General features: G+C 41.8%; 1 protein-coding gene across 5 annotated transcripts in view; it reads left to right on the forward strand.

The window, feature by feature from the left end:
- KIT (KIT proto-oncogene, receptor tyrosine kinase) overlaps nt 1–19,951 on the forward strand; it is an 84,266-nt gene that overhangs the window by 27,385 nt on the left and 36,930 nt on the right. For 2 of the 5 annotated variants that reach the window (XM_073891691.1, XM_025887568.2), the window contains exons 2-5: nt 9,313–9,582; nt 12,148–12,429; nt 13,935–14,071; nt 18,324–18,495. In XM_073891691.1, the coding sequence (XP_073747792.1) occupies nt 9,313–9,582; nt 12,148–12,429; nt 13,935–14,071; nt 18,324–18,495 (861 nt within the window). Of the gene's footprint in view, nt 1–9,230; nt 9,583–12,147; nt 12,430–13,934; nt 14,072–18,323; nt 18,496–19,951 lie in introns of those variants that run through there. The other 3 variants (XM_073891692.1, XM_025887569.2, XM_073891693.1) reach the window with 2 other exon arrangements.

The following is a 19,951-nucleotide window of genomic DNA, read 5'->3' on the forward strand; positions in this document are numbered from 1 at the left end:
CCTATCAGTACTATCTTTCACTGCTCCCTGAGGGGTCCCCCCAAGCACACATCAGTAGCTCCCCAGCCAGGTGGGCTCACCCCCTTACTATGACAAAGGGGACCCTCCAGCGATCCTGCCCCCCAGGACCTCTGGCCTCACACCTTGATGCTGTAACGATTCTGAATGATACTGTGATACTAAGCACACACCTTAACTAGGTCTGTGATATTTGCTCTTGTGGTTCCCCTCACCTAATAGACCTTTCTCCTCCTCTCCCCTTAGGCTTGAACAGGTCACACATACTCTCTGAGCTTTGAGAATCTGTTCCTGACCCTCTTCCCCCCTCTCCCAATTCCCCATTTGCTGTGCTGGCTTCATTCTACGGCAGTTCTCTGTGTGAGTCCATCATCCCCCATGCTCTGTATTCCTGGTCCCCAGCCCCACCCAGGACAAATAGTAGGAGCTCAGTTACCATTTCATCAATGAAGACAGTTTCAGAAATGCTTGCTTTGTTACTGATCCGTCTCTGCCAGTAATGACTAATGCTCCAGCATTTACTTCCCTGTCTTTTGGTTCCCTTCTGTCAATTAGTTCAGAATCATTAGATAGACCGGCATTGAAATATACTTAAGGAGCTGCTTTTCTTAAAAACTGCTTCAGTGAGGTCTTCGCTGTTTTGTGATTTTAAACTTTCAAATGCTGCTCATTTTACAATGGTACGTTGCTACAGCTTAAGACCGTCCACTGTCTCATACTGTAATTTTGTATAATTACTACAAATCCTATACCTAACACGATACCAAGCCCTGGCGTGCAAAAAGAAAGTTTCTTTAGAACTAGGTACAAATTTGCACTGTGCCAAGGAAGTGGTTTCTGAGTCTGCAGACAAAGGAATATTGCAGGGAAAGACTTAAGACAGTGAGGACATCATGTCAATTACTTACTGTTTACCTCGTGTCAAACCTGAGTAGATTTTAACAATGAGCTCTTTCCAGGTACATGCTTTAATCTCTGTATTACAAGGTTAAAGATCCATCTGAACTCTCTCTTACCCAGAAAATCCTTTGGAAATAGCAGAGTTGTGAATTGGGAATGACGTGATGCAGTAGGACTGTTCTCGAACTTGTCCGTGGAGGTTCTCTTAAAGGTTGGGGGTGGGTAGTAGGGATTTGGGTGGTATGTTTGGGAGTATATAGCTGTAAGGTAGATTAGTTTCTTTGAAAGCTCATGTTTTTCCACCTGAATTTATTTTACTTCCTATTTGATGATATGTAATAAAAGAGTGTTTAAAATTAGTCACTGACAGAAATCGGCCTTCAAGAAGACTGGTTAAAAAGCATCCGAGATCAGAGAAATACTGCTCTGTAGGATGATAATCCCAAATTACCTTCCCCTGTCCTGTACCTGTACAGCTAATAGATGTAGTAATTCCTTCATGTATTTATTGTCATCTTCTGTATTCCTGGCACTCTGTGAGGCTTGGAGGATAGAGATAGAAACAGACTTTGCTTTGGATTCTGAGAGCTTACCATTTTGGGGGTGAGGTAGGAGTGGGGGGGCTCCTCATCAGACGAGCTTTTCCTGACCACCACACACCTTCATACTCAAAACTTTGCCTTTCCCCTCCTTGAATACACATCTGAATGTGGACGCATGCAAATGGACAAAGTCTTGCTGGCTCAGCTTGCATGGCCCTTCCTTCTGGACCTGCTCATGGTGCTTCTGGGCAGAATAGTAGCTGCTCCCTTTGAGACCTGGGGCGTGTTTATCAACTTTCAGTATTTTTATTTCATTTGTATTGGCTTTGTCTTTGAGACTTCAGTGGTTATGGTAGCATGAACTCAGTGCAGTAGAATGGGCGCCATTCTGGGATCCTCTATCCCATGGTTTCCTTCACTTTGTGTGGGTGATCCAGAGTGGATTTACAGGCTCCCCCGCCCCCCTCCCTGCACCAAGAGCATTTCTTCAGATCTGTTTGGTTTTCACTGAGCTCTTACTCCCGCCACCCCCACCCTAGCTTTATTCTATTTCCAGTATCATCTACTTGTTTTTAAGGCCTCATGGGTGTTGTGGGCAATTACTAGGATCCTTCCATCTTGGTTTTTATCCAGTTTTTTCCTGTGGGGATATAAAAGTATGTCAGAAACAGTAGGATATACAAATCATTAGCTTTTTTTAAAAATCACGAATTGTGGTTAAATGGTATGCGAACTAAAGAGTCGCCCCACTACGACGGAGCTTTGACCTTTGTCTTACTTGCCACTCCTGCGCTACTTCCTCAAAACCAGAACAGGCCTCTCGACGTGGGTTTGCCTCCCCGCCGTTATTTTACATGGTTCCTTATATTCATGTCCAAAGGAGAAAAGGTTTTGAAATGACTTCCTTACTTTTAACCCCAGCTATAAATCCAGTCTTGGCAGCTTAGACGTTTGTGAAGTGAACAAAGCCCTTAGGAGGATCTTTGAGAAAAGATTTGCAATAACGGTTGACGTGGTGCAGTCACTGCTGAGGGGACTGGGGAGCACCTCCAAGCAGGTGGCTCTCATTTGTACTGGTCGTTGAGAACCTTCTACAGGGTAAGCCTAGCCTGGACTCTGCAATGAGTCTCTTGATCGACAGAGCACAGAGACTACAGGTGTATTTAAGATACAGGTGTATCTTAAATAGTTCATTCTCACTTAAGAAAGATGGACAGCTGCTTTCCTTCTGATGGAGAAACAGAACCTTGTCTTTGAGCTTTGGTTGACCTTGGGTTTGGGATGACTGGCGGGCGTTCTCAGCCTACACCACACCCAGAAGGCAGGCAAGGTCTGCAGTTTCTAACTGCAGTTTCCCTTCGGTGTTGTGCTTGTGAAACAGCACTGGGGCTGCAGAGCTCCCCTCCCCTGGTGCGTGAGCCTCCCTCCCCCAATCTTCTCATGTTTCACCCGCATTTAATTGGACACTCGGTTTAGTTGAGCCACGATTAGAGTGTTTCTTTGTTACTCGGAGAGTCAGCAGCTCCTTCTCAACACACACACACACACACACTCCTGTTTCATCAATTTTCATAACATGCACTTAATTTGTATATAAAATAGGCCACAAGTCTAACTTTGAGAAACAGGTTTGAGAATAAGACCACATGACTCTGATGGTGCGAGCAGGAGAGCAGAGGTGCCGGAGAGAAGAACCTAACAGTTGTGAGCACCCAGAGTCCCTTGGGCAGGAGTCCGTGTGGCTTGAAACTGAGGGCTTATTTAGCCCAGAAAGTTAAAAGTGCTTTTATGAATGCCTGCTCTGTGTACAGGAGCCGAGGGATGGGAACCAAGATGCCATTCGTGCCCTCAAGCACAACGGTGTGGAACAAATAAAAATAATGACAATTTTTAAAAAAAATGATGTGATTTAAAACAAAGTTATGGGGCTCACAAAGGCTAATACCAGGGGTCAGAGTGGTCAGCTAAGAAAGAGCCAAGGCTGAGAAGGGTTGAGGCTTCACTGGCCAGGGCCTTGAAGAATTGTTGTTTTGTTTAGTATTAGGGTTTTTTTTTTTTTTTTTTATTGTGGTAGAATACACAGGATGAAAAATGTGCCATTTCTCAGTGTCCAATTCAATGCCATTAGGTACACTCACAGTGTTGTGCAACCATCACCACTGTCCATTTTCAGAACTTTTTATTTTTTTATCATCCCACATGGAAATTCTGTACCCATTAACCTCATTAACTCCCCATTCCTGGCCCCCTAGCTCTTGGTCATATTATTCTACTTTCTGTCTCTATGGATTGGCCTACTCTAGGTGCCTCATTATAAGTGGAACCAGACTACATTTGTCCTTCTTATTTCATGTAGTATCATGTTTTTGAAGTTCAGGGATGTGGTAGCCTAGGTCAGAATTTCCTTCCTTTTCATTGCTCAGTAATACTCCACTGCATGCACCTACCCCATTTGGTCTTATCTGTTGATCTGTCGACGGGCACTTGGGTTGTTTCCACCTTTGGCTACTGTAGACAGAGCTGCTGTGAACATGGGTGTGCAAATATCTGCTTTTAGTTCTTTTGGGTATGGTTGAATTGGACACGAGTGAAAGAGGTTATAGAGGGTATGTTGGCTTTTACCTTGATATTGTTAAAATCTTGAAACATTATCGACTGTTCATAAGTGCTCCTTTTCTCCATTATTTATGTTCTTTGAGAGCAAGGACTGCCTTCTAGGTTTGGCACTTAGTTGCCTGGGATAAATATATAAAATATTTTTTTTGTTTCTGGAGTTCCTAGTCCAGAGCCATCATACACTATGGTAGTTGGTCCCCAGAATGGTAGGTTTTGCCATCTTTTTTTTCTGGCTCATTAATTGACATGTGTTCAGAGAATAGAAAACAACTCTTAAATTAGCCTTAGCCAAACATAATTAGGGAAGTACATTTTCTAATGCAGAGTCCCGATGTAGATAAAACCCAATTCAGCAAACATTTGTTGAGAATTTGCTGTGTACCAGATGCATTTTAAAATGGTAATTTAGAAAAAATAATAAAATGTGTAATTTCAGAGCAATGTCAAAGCTCAGTTGGAATACCTTATTGGTATTGAATTTTAAATATAATAAAGGTAGGTACGTACCTTTTAATATGAATCTCTAGTCTTTTTCATTGTGAGAGCGTCGTAACAACATTCAAGATAGTTTAGAAAAAAGAATAAATAATATCCAGAGTCCCACTCTAATATAAGCTCTATTTTCATTTTATAGGGTGAGTTTGAGGGTTGAACTTACACATAATTTATTTTGAAAATAAAACCCTTAATGTTTCTGGTGGCAATTGTTCTAAAATTTATTTTTTAAAACCCTAGAAGTAAAGCGGAAACCAGTGATCTCAAATTTGGAGGCTGCTTTTTGGGAGGTTTCCGTAGCAGTTTAATGGATGAATGGAACCACTCCCTTAGTGGAGCAGCAGAAATGACATCTGTCCTCTTTTGGGGGTAGCCCAGTGGACTGTTGAGACCTGTTACAGGGGCTGGGTGTTGAGGAACCTAACCTGTACCTCCTCCGATCTTCTCTGTGTTCAGGGATCGAAGGGAATGTTTTTATGACTTTGCCAGGGGAAAATTACAATTTAAGATCCTTGGAGTAGGTGGAGGAGGTCGACCCTAGATTTAGACCACACATATCAGTACAGACGGATGGGTGATGGGGCTGGACGTGTTGGACGGAGTTAGTGAGGACAGGTGATCGTGGTTAGGGACCAACACCCCTGAAAAGCAGGGCTTTCCACGTGGCAAGAACGTGAATTGGTGGGGTAGGTGTGTTCTGGGGACATGGGCAGAACGATGGGCCTAGGAAGGAATGGAGCTGCTTACAGGCTTCTTAGCCAGCCAGCCTAAGAATCTTACTGGCGAGGTAGGTGAGGGTCCAGAGGAAGCCGTTGGAAATTAGTCCCGTGGCAGTGCTTTGTAAGCTGTACATGATGTCACTGTTAGCTGCCACCACCTCTGGTCGGGTTTTTGAGGCTATGAGTGGGGTTGTTTTTTTTTTTTTTAGTTTTTTTTTTTTAAAGATTTTATTTATTTATTTGAGAGCGAGAATGAGAGATAGAGAGCGTGAGAGGGGGGAGGGTCAGAGGGAGAAGCAGGCTCCCTGCCGAGCAGGGGGCCCGATGCGGGACTCGATCCCGGGACTCCAGGATCATGACCTGAGCCGAAGGCAGTCGCTCAACCAACTGAGCCACCCAGGCGCCCTATGAGTGGGGTTGTTGAAAGATGGTTGTTTCTTAGGCTGGTGGGTCTCAGGGCTGTGAGGTCTGATGAGTTGGGAGTGGGGTGGCCGGAAGCACAGAGATCTTTTAGGAGAGGATGTTAATCTGTAAGTGGCTAGTCTGGGGTGGGGCGGCAGGAGTGGAAAGGCAGACAACGATGAGAGGCGGAGGCTCCAAAGGAAAGACTGCTAGGATTTGCTGCCAAGGAGGCAGAAGTCAGGTGGGAACCCGTTTGGGAAATGAGGGAACCAAAAAACCGTGTATATTCATAGGAAGTGAGTAAGTCAGGACTGACTGGAGGGGTGATAAGAGGTTCTGTTTTTAGAATAATTGTGTCTAACATTTATTATGTATTTTCTCTGTGCCCCCAGACAGTTCTGAGTGCTTTGTATAGTAGCCTTATGAAATAGGTTCTGCTACTGGCCCTACTTTGCAAATGAGGAGACCAAGGCACAGTTGATTGGTAACTTGCCTGAGGATCACACACTTCTTGGCAGAGCCAGGATGCAAATCTAGAGTCTTAACTCAAGAGCCAAGCTCTCCCCGAGGATGCTTTACTGCCTCATTGTAATAGCCAACGTGTATTCAGAGTGCCCTGTCGTGTGTTAAGCTCCTTGTGTGTATTTGTCACATCTGATTCCCATAAGAACTCAGGAGATGAGGGTATTTTTATCATTTTCTGGATCTGGAAACTTGGGCACAGAGAAGTTGAGTGGCCTGCCTTGGTCTCACTTCCATTGGCATGGTAGGTCTCTGGAAGTCAGCAATATTTATTCAACTGGATTGTCCTATCTACATATGCACTCCTGAGAAAGCTGAATTAATTGAAGTATATTGCGATATAAATTCTTGAAGAGTTTTTGGATTAAATTTTCTGTCAATGTCACTGTTTGCTATTCGCTTGGAACTACTCCCTTTTTAAAAGGGGATTAATAATTGAAATAACAGTGTCTCCCTTTATTGCTGTGCCCGTTTCCATTATTTAACGTGCTGTAAGACTTTAAAAACAATCCCAGGCACGTTGTTTCCATATTCTGGCCCCGCCATTTAGATGCTGAGCCTCAGTGGGGACGGATGGTCTTGTCTATAGCACTTCTTATGTTGTTGGTGCTTAATAACATTTGATGATTGTCATCGACCTTGTTACCTCCTGCGACTCGAGGTTTGCTGAGGGTCTTCAGTCTGGGTTGGACTTGGCATGACCTCATGGAGCTGCGATTGAAGCCATGGTCAGAAGGTGCCCAGATGCAGTATCTGTCTGGGTAACAAATTGGTATTGAGACCAGTCATCTCTGCACCTGCAGGGGAGAGTTTCCGTGTCTCTTTAGAGCGTCTTTGGTCTGTCCCTCTCCACAGATTCTCCTCCTTTCTTCACATGTCAACAGGTCTCTCTGTAACTTTTAACCTCGTTTGACTGCAGGTCTTTTTCTCTGCCCTTTTGTGCCATTGCTCCTCCGAGGGAGGTCTCCACGTAGAGCCTTTAACCTCGGAGCATACAGAAATTCCCACTCACCTGAAATTGTACTCTTGGGTTTCCTGCCGTCTCTTTCTCACCAAATGTAGTTGGTTCATTCCCTTCGCTTTTGTTCATTCCCTTGATCTTGCTCAGCATCTGCTCTCGGACCCACCACCTTTTCTTTGAAACCTTCCCTCTTGCGCTCCCCCCTCCCTCCCTCCCTTCCTTCCTGGTGGTGGTTTTTTTGTTGCTGTTGGTGCCTATTCATTTTTGTTTGATTTTTAACTCTCAAATCTATACCGTCTGAGCTGGAAGAGCTCTCCAAGATTGGTACTCTCTGCATTCCTCTTTTTTCCACAAGCGCTCACCCTTGACTGTCTGATCCTTTCTTTTCACTTCATACATTTTTGCTCTTCCTCCACCATCTGCAATGCAGGCCATGAGGTGAGAAGTGCGTCCACTGGCCAGGTATGCCCTGGGAGCAGGGCACTTGCCCCTCCTGTCCCCATCTGTTTCTGCTCATGTCTCCGCATCCCCAGTCCTGCCAGACTTGTGAAGAGCTTCCTGGCCTGGCTCACTTGCTGCTTTTGCCTTTTACGCCTCCTTCAGAACTCAGGTCACTTATTGTCTCTGACCTTGTATGTGTGTGGAGGGGATAGATACCCATTTCGCCTGTGACCCTGCGGGAGTGATAGAAAGCTACCCCCACCCCCAGAGGGGGAGTTCTGTGACCCTGTTGCTCTAGCCCACCTTACCCAGGGACCCTTTCTTCCCACCCAGGTCATATGTGAGTCAGACTTTGTAGTTTTAATTACACTATAACCTTTAATGTATTTTTCCTCTGGTAGTTATGATGCATCTTTCGTCTCAGATCCTTTACTGTAGATCTCATTGCTTCTGCCTACCTGATGACCAGACCTCTTCACAGATTTCCTCAAATCTAGAAGATCTATGGTATCTTACTGCACACGTCACTTTTTTACCAAAAAACATATAGTGTCTCTGCATGGTCCTTTGTGTTCCCTATGGTGTATATATGTCCATGGCACGTGTCTGTCTTCTCTTTCACCTTTTCTGATATGGTCAAGGTCCAGCCCACTTCTTCTTCATCTTCTTCTTCAGCTTAAAACTAAAACTTGTAGCTATATTTCACTTAATTCTGACACACGAGCAGTGTGTTCTTTAAACTCTGGAGTGTGTGTAACAACCCTGGTGTTGCACTTACATGCACTCACAAAAGCTCGAAGCTTTTGCAGATCCTAATTAATGAACAGATATTTACGTTCATGCAACAGATGGATGAAGGAATGAATGAATTGGCTGCCGTGAATTTTCTAAGGTTCAAGTTTCATGTTCAGAGTCTTTAAGTTTGCATCTTTAAACTAGGAAACCTGTCTAGGCATTAGTTTGATTAGGCAGCAACCCCACCTATGTCATGAAATATCTCAGGGTCTGATCTTTAAAATGGGATTTTTGTGTTCTGCCTTATTGTTTGAAACTCTTAAATAGTTCTCCTTTTGATGAACATCACCATAGAAGGAGAATTGCATACATATAACTGAATTCACAGCCAAGCTACGTCATGGTCATGTAGATTTTGCCAGAAGAGTAACTGGCCATTGTGTGGTTTTTTGTTGTTGTTGTTGCGTTTTTTTGTTTTTTGTTTTTTATAGCATGGGGTTTTGTTTTTGTTGTTTTAAGCTGGGTGTCAGCATGTCACGACCATTGCGATGGCCCATAGTCAGAGTGGAAACTTGACCCAGCTGTGTGTTTAATCCAGGGAAGGCCATGGCATCCCACAAGTATGGCTCGCATACCAAGTCTGACCCTCAGGATTAATTGAGAGTTGCAGAAGATGATTTTCTAGATGAACTTAAGAAACTTTATTTATTTAAATTTTTTTTTTTTTTTTGGGTGCAAAATGGTGGTTTTATTAAAGCACGGACAGGACCCGTGGGCAGGAAGAGCTGCTGCCGAACTTAAGAAACTTTAAACAGAACTCTTTCTAACTATAAATAGCAGGGCAGCTTTGTCCTATTTTTATTGTAGAGCACACAGAAGATGGAAATCAATATTGGAAGAAATGCTTTATTTCGCCAAGGAAAAAGATCATACTCAACACGATTCTTATTTTTCTTGGCAGGCTCTTCTCAACCATCTGTGAGTCCAGGGGAACTGTCTCTACCATCCATCCACCCAGCAAAATCAGAGTTAATAGTCAGCGTTGGCGACGAGATTAGGCTGTTATGCACCGATCCAGGATTTGTCAAATGGACTTTTGAGACCCCGGGTCAATTGAGTGAGAACACACGCAATGAATGGATCACAGAGAAAGCCGAGGCCGCCAACACAGGCAATTACACGTGCACCAACAGAGATGGTTTAAGCAGGTCCATTTATGTGTTTGTTAGAGGTAAATGTGTAGCTTTCTTTCATGCTATGCTTTAGAGAACTTAATGTCCTGTTCTTAATTATGGATGACATATAGATGGCTGAGCCAGAGAGAAAATATTACTGGCTGGGTCTCCGATGCCTAAAACAATTTTTTCTTTGTTAGTTCCCCCCATCTTTTGATACATCGTGGCCATAGGTATGACTCCAGCTGGAGGTCTGCAAGGCTGAGATACTCTTCCTAATGAGGTTACAATATGGTTAGCCCATTTGTCCTGGCACTGTGAGTAAACCCTGAGAATAAATTAGGCCCTTTGGGAAAGCTGCATTTTAATGCCTTGAGATCCTAGATACTCCCACTTAGTAAAAACACTTCAGGGAACTAAAGGCCTCTGAAGGCCTAAACAGACCAACACTTCAAAAGAACTGACCCACTTTTAGGGAGCAAATTCCAGAAAAATAACGCAGTCAGCTAATCACCCCATGTCCCCTCTTAGGTTCTTAATAGTTGTCAGTTGATTCATTTAAAAAAAAAAAAACAACAACTGTGACCTCTTAGAAACAGAAGAAAAATATGATCGTTGGATTTCCGTACCCCATTTCCTATGATAAACTCAGTGATTCATCTGTGTTTGTGCTTTTAACATCCTTGTCAAGAGGAGGTTTGCTGACAGTGGGAGGCAGGAAGAATCTTTCTGTTGATGTAAAAACAAGTACTTAAAGCTTTAAGAGACATACCCAGGTTATAGGAGGAGAAATAGGGTCCAGGTACTGGTCCTGAGTTTGTGCCTGGACTGGGGCTACCATTGAAAGAGGCCAGCATAGGAGTCCTCACCCACGATACTGTGGAAGAATAGTGAATAAATTTGTCCTAGATGGCAGATCTGAGCAAGCTCTAGAGTTTCAGTTTCTCACTGAAACATTTGGATAAGATCATTGGCTCTGTCGTCCTCATGTAATTGTTGTTCAGGAGACAGAATTGTGCAAATTTGAGTTCTATCAAGGGTTAATAAAGTTGACTCCCATAGTGTTCACTATAAAGAAGGTTGCTGGGAAATTGACTCTGCCTCCCCTTAGTTTACGTTATTCTTTCCTAGGTGGGTAGCTGAAAAATACACATGGATAAGGCACAGCTTAGCCTCGGGGCATGGTTCCATGACGGTTGGGCTAACCTGGGTGCTGTTCTTTGACATTCAAGAAGGTACTCTGGAGTTTCCAGGTGGTCATGAAGTATCATTCTGCATATTAACACAGTGGGTAGACAACTGAATAAATGGGGAAAACGGCTAAATTAGCCAAGTCAGTCTCTCAGAGTTCATGGATTTTCTTTAGAAGGGAAGTCTTGCTCAGTAACCTAGCACTCCACTGAATTATTACTGATTTAAGATGTTTGGATACTTAAGTAAGTTATGTTACAGCTATGAAGGAGATCGGGGCATTGTAGGAGCTAGCCTTAAGCAACTGAAAGAGTAGATGGGAAAATAACCAGCGATGGCCTTGGACCTTAGTTCCGCCATCATGAGGGACTTTACTCATACAACAAATGAAGCTGGGAGGTGCATAATTTACTCTGGAAATTTTTTTTTTTTTCCAAAATTAAATGGTAAGTATATTTCAATGAGGTCAAATCGATTTTTTGTGGGACACCTGCATTTCAGGTGGAAAGGACAATTAAAAAACATTTTAAACATGATCTGTTGGCCCAGCCATCTATCTGTATTATCTTTACACAGCAGAGGTGGCTGTATATTGTGTATATAGAATGAGGTTTGTCTTTGCTTATAGGAGGTCCCGGTCGGCCTGAGGCCTTTCCAGTCCACACCTGGTGTCCTGGCATAATTCTTAATAGCACTCCCTTTCACTCACAAGTGTCCTGGTTTGGATGATATTTACTACAGTATTCCTGAAACTCATAAGCTCCCCTTGGGAATATGGCTTCATTTGATGTCCAGAAGTTTATATTTATACATATCTTTAAAGGAATATGAAGGGTGAGGCCCACATGACGTTTGTACAGCATGGCCTGTTAACAGTTTTGCAGATTTTATGCAGAAGCTGAAAGATCCTGGAGACTGGGGACTCCGGAGAGGGGCCCCCACAGAGAGGGGTAGAGGAGGAACCCTAATAGGTATCATCACACTGGCTTAGTCTTGGCGCATCCTCCTGAGAGTATTCCCTGTTGTAGAAGAAGAGTAACTGTTGTAATAAAATATCCTCAGAGTTTTAAGAGCTCAGGTTGCAGTATCCGTTGGACTGTGGTATGCTAAGCCTTTTCTGGGCCGTGTCACTTTTTAGGAGAGTCACTTTTTTGAGACTTCGGTTTCTTCATCTCTGAAATGGTAACGATAGTGCCCATCGCATGGGAGTGTTTTGAGGATTAAACGAGATAAAGCATAATGGTCCGAGCTTAGTGTCTGACATGTGAAAGGGGTTAACAAATGTTCACTGTTGCTTAATTAGTACTACTTGGATGAATTCAACTTTAGCTTGCAAAGAAAAAAAGATCAGAGTCCTCTGAGATCTTTTAAAAATGTTTTCAGTGCCTGTGACCAGCCATTCGAACTACTGATTTTTTAATGTGCTTTAGATCCTGCACAGCTTTTCCTCGTTGACCTTCGCTTGTATGGGAAAGAAGACAATGATACGCTGGTCCGCTGTCCTCTGACAGACCCAGAGGTGACCAATTACTCCCTCAAGGGGTGTGAGGGGAAGCCTCTTCCCAAGGACTTGACGTTTGTCGCTGATCCCAAGGCTGGCATCACGATCAGACACGTGAAGCGCGAGTATCACCGGCTCTGCTTGCACTGCTCTGCAGACCAGAAGGGCAAGTCCGTGCTATCGATGAAATTCACCCTGAAAGTGAGGGCAGGTAGGGGCCCTTTCTTTCTTTCCGCTGGGAGGCGGCGCCTCCGTTGAGGGAGAGGCGCCTTCTCTCTTCTCCCTGGTGCATTTTAGTATCGGCAGTCAGGCAGCTGGCCCTTCATCACTTCCCCCAGCTCCCAGCTCCCGTCAGTTGCTTGTGAATTCTTCGTTTCATAGCCCTCAGCCCCCACCACCAGTCCACGGCCACGTCTAGTGGAGACTGGCTTTCAGACCACAACGGGGACAGCTGTGAAAACCGACCTCAGGACATGCAGAGTCTCATAACTGCATGAGGTGTTCCTCCCAAGAGAACCTCACTGGGAGGCTTCCCTTTGGCTGTTTGAAAAGATTAGCATAGGGGCGCCTGGGTGGCTCAGTCATTAAGCGTCTGCCTTCAGCTCAGGTCATGATCCCAGGGTCCTGGGATGGAGCCCCGCATCGGGCTCCCTGCTCGGTGGAAGCCTGCTTCTCCCTCTCCCACTCCCCCTGCTTGTGTTCCCTCTCTCACTGTGTCTCTGTCAAATAAATAAATAAAATCTTAAAAAAAAAAAAAAGAAAAGATTAGCGTATACATGGTTCACTCCTTGATTGACTATTGATAGAGGGATTGACTTTCTCCTCGGTTATTTGATTTTACTGTATTCCCAAACTATTCCCAATCTGAAGAGGAAAGTACCAGCTGAATATGGACCTTGTTCTTATGGGGGCATTATGTAGATTATTTCTGTAGCTGGAAGATGTCTAGATTTTGTATCTCCGAGATCATCAGATTCAACACTAGTTGGCATACAGCTACCGAGTAGTTTTTTATGAAGGCTTTTGAAAAAGTATGCTCATTGGAATTAAGGAAAGTTTGATTATTTAAAAAATGGAGATTTTCAGGGGCGCCTGGGTGGCTCAGTTGGTTAAGCAACTGCCTTCGGCTCAGGTCATGATCCTGGAGTCCCAGGATCGAGTCCTGCATCGGGCTCCCTGCTCAGCGGGGAGTCTGCTTCTCCCTCTGGCCCTCCCGCCTCTCATGCTCTCTCTCTCTCAAATAAATAAATAAATAAATCTTTTAAAATAAAATAAAACAAAATGGAGATTTTCAGAAATGAGCAAGAGGTTATTATTATGGCACATGGGAAAGATGCCTGTTTGGTGAAAAGAATACGATTAGTCGTAGGTCACGTCCACGCAAGACCGTCAAGGTTGTGTGAGGTAAAGATTAAAGCCGCTTCCCTATACCAGGGTTTCTCCCTGTTTCAAAATAGCATTGTCCAGCAGCATTATCATCTAATGCACACATTGCTGTCGTTTTCACTCGATGCTGACGAATTTGTTTGAAGGATGCCAGATTTAATTGCTGACGTCTTCAGATCTGCAAGTAATGCAGACCAGTTAGTGCCACACTGGATACCTTATTTAAAAGACCACCCAGTAAGGTGTATGCGTTTGCGGAAATGTGGTAAGTGAAAATGGCCCAGGATCGTGGAGCACGTGATTTGAGGGCCCCATTTCTGTTTCTTCCAGCCATCAGAGCTGTCCCGGTTGTGTCGGTGTCCAAAGCAAGCTCTCTTCTTAGGGAAGGGGAGGAATTCTCTGTGATGTGCTCGGTAAAGGATGTGTCTAGTTCTGTGGACTCCATGTGGATCAAGGAAAATAGTCAGGTGAGTTGAGTGGCTTGTTGCCTTTGTTTTTCTCAATATATTGTTCTCGCCACGTGGGAGATTGGAAGGTTTTCCCTTAAACCAGTCTATTCATTGTCCTGGGGAGGCTCAGCTGGACCGTCTGTGTGAGGTGGGGATGTGTCTGGGCGTGTGTCGAGATGCACCCTTTCGTAACACCATATGTGGCTGTGTACATTCATTATTCGTGACAAACGTGTGTCATTTTGTCAGTTTATTTTGAGAAAATCGAAGAGAGAACTCCAGACTCCTGTTATTACCGCGTGCTGTTTCTTTGGCTTTCATAGGGAAATTTTTAAGAAAACTTCTGATTAACCGCACAAGTCCTTTGACTTTTAAGACTATTAAAACTATCCAGGCCAGATTATTTAAAATAGTGGGAAAAGTTGTCGATTTTTTTTTCCCTTCCTTATATAAAAGAGTAAACGGTCTCAGATAACCAACCAGGGAGCTCTTTCCTTTCCCACAAAGTGGCCTATCCATTTGAGAGATGGGTTTTTTTTTCTATTGATCTGACTTCCCCCCTCTGAGGCTGGTTACCTGAGATCAAGTTGCTAATGGTTTTCTATTTGTTTTAGTCACTATTAATAAAATGGTTATCTTTAATCTGAAACATTTGGACATGTTTAAGTTCTCATTCATTTAACAAATGCATATTGAATGTGTACTATATGTTAAATGCTGTGTTAGGCATATCTTAAGTAAATTTTAGCCGGTTATACGAAGTTTCTTTTTTTTTCTTTCTTTAAATACTCATTAGTAGCAAGGTCTTTCAAATGTCTAATTTCCCAAATATTTCACTTTAAAATTTCCATCAACTGAATATTCAATAATCTTTATTTGCATAATCTTGGCCATCTAGTTAATTAGCTGTCATGGTGGTTTTTCTTCAGTACACATATATTCATTACATTGGAGAAAAGAAATAATATATTTTCCTCCTCCTTCTCTTCCTCCTCGTGCTCTGTATTTAACATTGGCAATTTCATGCCTGTTTAAAGAATTCTTTGCTAGATAAGTAACCATGGTGATTAGCGTAATGCAAAGTACTATGACAGTATTCACATGGACTTGTGATAGATGATACCTTGCTAATGAAACCTGCCATTGACGAGGAGAATGGATTGTACTAGAGACTTGTTCTTTCAAACCAATGGCTCAGAGAAACAAGTTTTAGTTTCCGTATCATATAATTTAATAAAAACGGTAGCTTATGTATGAATTTTTGACTAACCTTATAGAACACAATCCTGTATTAATTGGCTTTCTGTAATCCTTGATTTCAGATGAGAGAACAGTTTAGACCATGTGCGTATTTGAGCTTCCGCATAACTTGAAAATTAGCCTTTTTTCGATGAGAAATTAAATTGCCCCAGGCAGTTTTGTTCTGAACCATTTTTCCCAGGAGTCCCGCATGCCATTCCCAATTAATCCACTGGCGCTGGATGATAAGCCTTCAGTGTTGGGAGCTCTTTGGGGAAATCCCAGTGTGCACCTCAAGGGTTAAGGAAAACCAAATCACATGCAAACAATATGTAATGTGTGACTTGCAGATGGGGCTCATGGCTCTATGCCAAGGTTCATCCATAAATCTTTTGTTGATATCCTTTGGCTTTATTTGGAATATTTAGCACTGTTAGCACTATCAAAATTATCTTAAAAATCCATGGTATTTTATACTGACCATTTAGAATAAGTTTAACTCACAGTGAAATTTAGGATAAGATAACTGTTCTAGAGTTTTTGCAGTCATTTGTTTTAAAATGTTAAGAGAGTCTTAGAGTTGATTCAACACTTGGGAATCTTGGGTAACTTCTCTAATACCTCTACACCCTCGTATTTTTACTTTTTATTATGATGTTTGACAGTATCCTGAATTATGGTCTTAAGGGTTCGGTGTTGGTATTGAATCACTTAGGACCAAGCTAATCCTTCCCTCACTGATGTGTTCATTGTTCCTATTTAGCTCCCTGTTGTAGACCCCTGGGCTCTTGTAAGAACTAGAAGGAAGACATACCAAAAATCTAGAATGTGTTTATGTTACCTGTCCATTGTCACTCTGCCTTTGCAGAGACGTCTGTGACCTGATGGACTAGGAGAGGACAAAACAGGGTCACCTCACCTTGCTATTGCATCTTCCTCATTGCCCTTCTGCAACAAAATGGCAGATTTCTGCCAATTATTAGAAGAATCTCTTAGAAGAGAGTATCTTCATCTCCGCATTGTGCTTCAAACTGGAAAGGCCTTTAATGACCTTTGCTTTCTCGTTCCCTTTTATTTATTTATGTAAAGATTTTATTTATTTATTTGAGAGAGAGCAAGGGGGAGAGGCAGAGGGAGAAACAGACTCCCCGCTGAGCAGGGAGCCTGACGTAGGGGTTCGATCCTAAGACCCCCCGTTCATGACCTGAGCCAAAGGCAAACTCTTAACCAACTGAGCCACCCAGGCGCCCCTCTCATTCCCTTTTAGAAAAAAAAAGCTGAGACTAGTGGTGTCCTTGACTTGCTCAAGATCTCAGTTACTTAACAAAGCAGGTTTCTCTTCTTTTTATTTCAAAACATTCAGTTTTGGCAGTCTGCTCTTATGTATGCTCATTTTAATGTAAAAAAATTTTTTCCAAAAATATAATAGCATGAGAAAAAAAAAGAGAAACAGATATAATTCCACCATTGCATGTAGCAGTGCTATGCAGTGGAAATAAAATGTGAGCCTCCTATGTAATTTAACATTTTCTAGTAGGCACATGACAGAGTAAAAGTAAAATTGATTGCAATACATTTTATTTAACCTAATATAGCTAAAATATTATCATGTAATAATATAAAAATATCAATGGGTTATTTTACATTACTTTTTTCATATTAAGTTTTCAAAATCTGGGACATATTTTATATTTACAACACAGTTTGGACCTCAAGCCTTCCAGGAGCTCAGTAGTCTTCATGTGGCTGGTCTTTATAAATGCTATATTGCCCACTTTTTTTTTTTTCATATTTCTTTTCTCTCTGCCCCCATGCATATGTATTATCACATGTTTGCAGTTTTAAGGTACATTCAATTTATACCTTTTAAGTAATATAAACATTTTTCTTATTTTCACATTTATAATTTTGATACTTGGTATACCTTTAGGTCATCCCCGAGATTTCTCTGCAATAAATATTTTGGAGCTTTTTTAAAAAAAGAGTTATTTCCTTGAGATAAATTTGCTGGAATTGATCAGGGGTATGAACAAACTGCCAAGCTGCTTTCCGTAAGGATTGTTCTGATTTACAATAATGTCAGAGTGGTCTAGGGCTGGTAGTTCATTATAGCCTGGCCAGCGAATTACCCCTGATCTCATTCCATGTCAATATCAGGTCCGTTTACTTTTTTTAGTTGTTATTTTTTTCAATAGCAATGTGTTCATATTACAGAAAATTTGGAAGATGCAGAAAGCTTTGTGGTACTCCCTTTGATTTTCAGAGTGGCTATAGTTTATGTTTTATTCCCATGATGTTTTCCATACAAAAAAATCTCTCCATGTTTTGTCTGCAGACAAATCATACAAGTAGAATGGTGCTATCACAAGAGCAAATTTGCAACTTTTTCTCTTCTACTCATGCTTAAGTAATTTGGGGCTTGATCTTACATGGCTCACATACTTTGGAACCCCTCTTAATAGTTGCCAAAATTCCGCTGGGTAAGAGCTGTAAGATGAATTTCCAAGTGAGTTTTAGACATTGTGACTCAGTTTTTCTTCATGAAAATAATATGTTAATAAAATAGAATATTATTATTAGTGAGGTGTTTTCTTTTGATCCCGGGGATATAGAATAAAAAAAAAAAGTGTAACAGGAGATACTGACATGACCTCACTATGCTGACTCAATGTAAAATATCAGTATTCTGTAATATTTCTTATATAGTAACTTCTAAAAATTTGTCACTGCTAAAAAAAAAATACTTAGTGCCGCAGAGATTTTGGAATTATGCATGCTGTGGTTGTTATGAAATGAATTTTCATGTTTTTTCCAATCATTAATAATGACTATCTTTCAATATAATCCTGTACTATGAAGTGTTCCAATGACAGACTTGTCATGATGCTTTATTATTCTTACTTAAGGAGCGTATAATGAATGTTAATATGGAGAAGTTAATTGCTGCTATTTTTAATTTATCTAGGAAAGATCCTGAATCTAAATTTTATGGTAATCTTTGATTTTTTTTTCTCTCTCCTTCTGAAACCAGCAGACTAATGCACAGACTCAGAGTAATAGTTGGCATCAGGGTGACTTCAATTTCGTACGTCAGGAAAGATTGACTATCAGCTCAGCAAGAGTTAATGATTCTGGAGTATTCATGTGTTACGCCAATAATACTTTCGGATCAGCGAATGTCACAACCACCTTGGAAGTTGTCGGTAAATCTCTCTATGGGAATGTATAAATTACTGGCAGTAGTGAAAGAAGAAATTACTAGATAGTTGCCTTTTTATGTGAATAGAATGTTGAAGCGATGACTAGAAATTTAATTGTCACCACATGAATGAATGAATGAAAATGATCATTGTCACCTTTTACAACTAGAGCCCAACAGCAAATTCTACCAGTTTTAATAAAGGGGAAGTGGTAGGCTGTAACCGAAGTTGTTTAAATGGGTCATTTTCTGCTGTCCACCCCACCCTCCCTACAAATAAGATGTTAAGTGGAACTTCTTCAAAAATTCTAGGCCTTGCTGAATGACTTGAGCTTGGAAATGGATTGTAGACTTGCTGTATGGAGGAGTGCAGATGCTGAGAGCCTAAAGTATTTCTCTGAATCTTTTAGGGAGGCCCCTGAGCCTTTGGCTTATCTTTTTACCATTCATGGGACTAGTTCATTTGTTGCAGGAAGGGCTGAAGTGGGCTGCTTCTTCCTAGTACAGCCGCCCACTTTACCCCGTCCTCCAACCTTACAGGCCGTAGCCTAAACCATCAGGAAGGAGATCCACTGGGACCTGACTCATTGGTTCTACACAGCATAAACTGGATCATGGTTCCCTAGAATCCTAAGCCCATCCTACCTGGTGTGCACGATCCATTTAGCCTTTTCTTCCCTACTCTGGAAATCTCACTAAATACTTACTTTCCAAGGTCTACTTAATGAGAGCAGAACCTAGTGAATGTACTGGATGTTTTTGATTTACTGGAAATAATAATAATTTTTAAATTACACATTTTTTGTCTTTTGAGTATTGTTTGAATTTCATCTATTTTCTTGCCTTTTAAATGCAATTACAGTCTTAGTGCTTGACTTGGATTAAATACTTGTAGGGTGGCAAATTTCTTCATCATGAGCAATAATAAAATGATGTGTGATATTTGTTTTCATTTCTCCTCTTTCCCCCATGTTTCTTCAATAATTTATGAAGCAGTGTTAGAGGTCTGTGATTTATCCCACAATAATCTCATAGAATTTTGGCATTTCTGCCCATGTCATAATGGAAAGCATCTCACCAGGCTAAACGTGGAAAACACCCTTTCCTTGCAATTATAGAGTCAGCATGCAGAAAGAGTCTTACTTTTTCCCTAAACGTGATTGTGAACCATTTATTAATTTGAATAGAAAGCTATGCTTTTTAAAATATTAAACTCCATAAGTGCTAATTTGCTAAGTTGATTAGGGAGCATGTTGATATATCAGCTTCAGCTCCAGAAAGCAATTAGTAAGGATGTTTTGAGCATATTATTGTATGTAATCAGATTTTTAAAACCCATTCATCAATTTCCAAGAATATAACTGTGTAACTGGAAGGACTCGTGGCTGGGAAACCTGAATCTGGTTTTGCATTGTTTCGGGATGGGCTGGGACGGGACGAGAATAGGAGGAGACAAAGAG

The sequence above is a fragment of the Callorhinus ursinus genome, unplaced genomic scaffold, assembly GCF_003265705.2.
Source record: "Callorhinus ursinus isolate GAN/ISIS: 27379988/994484 unplaced genomic scaffold, GSC_fseal_2.0 scaffold4, whole genome shotgun sequence".
Taxonomy (NCBI): domain Eukaryota; kingdom Metazoa; phylum Chordata; class Mammalia; order Carnivora; family Otariidae; genus Callorhinus; species Callorhinus ursinus.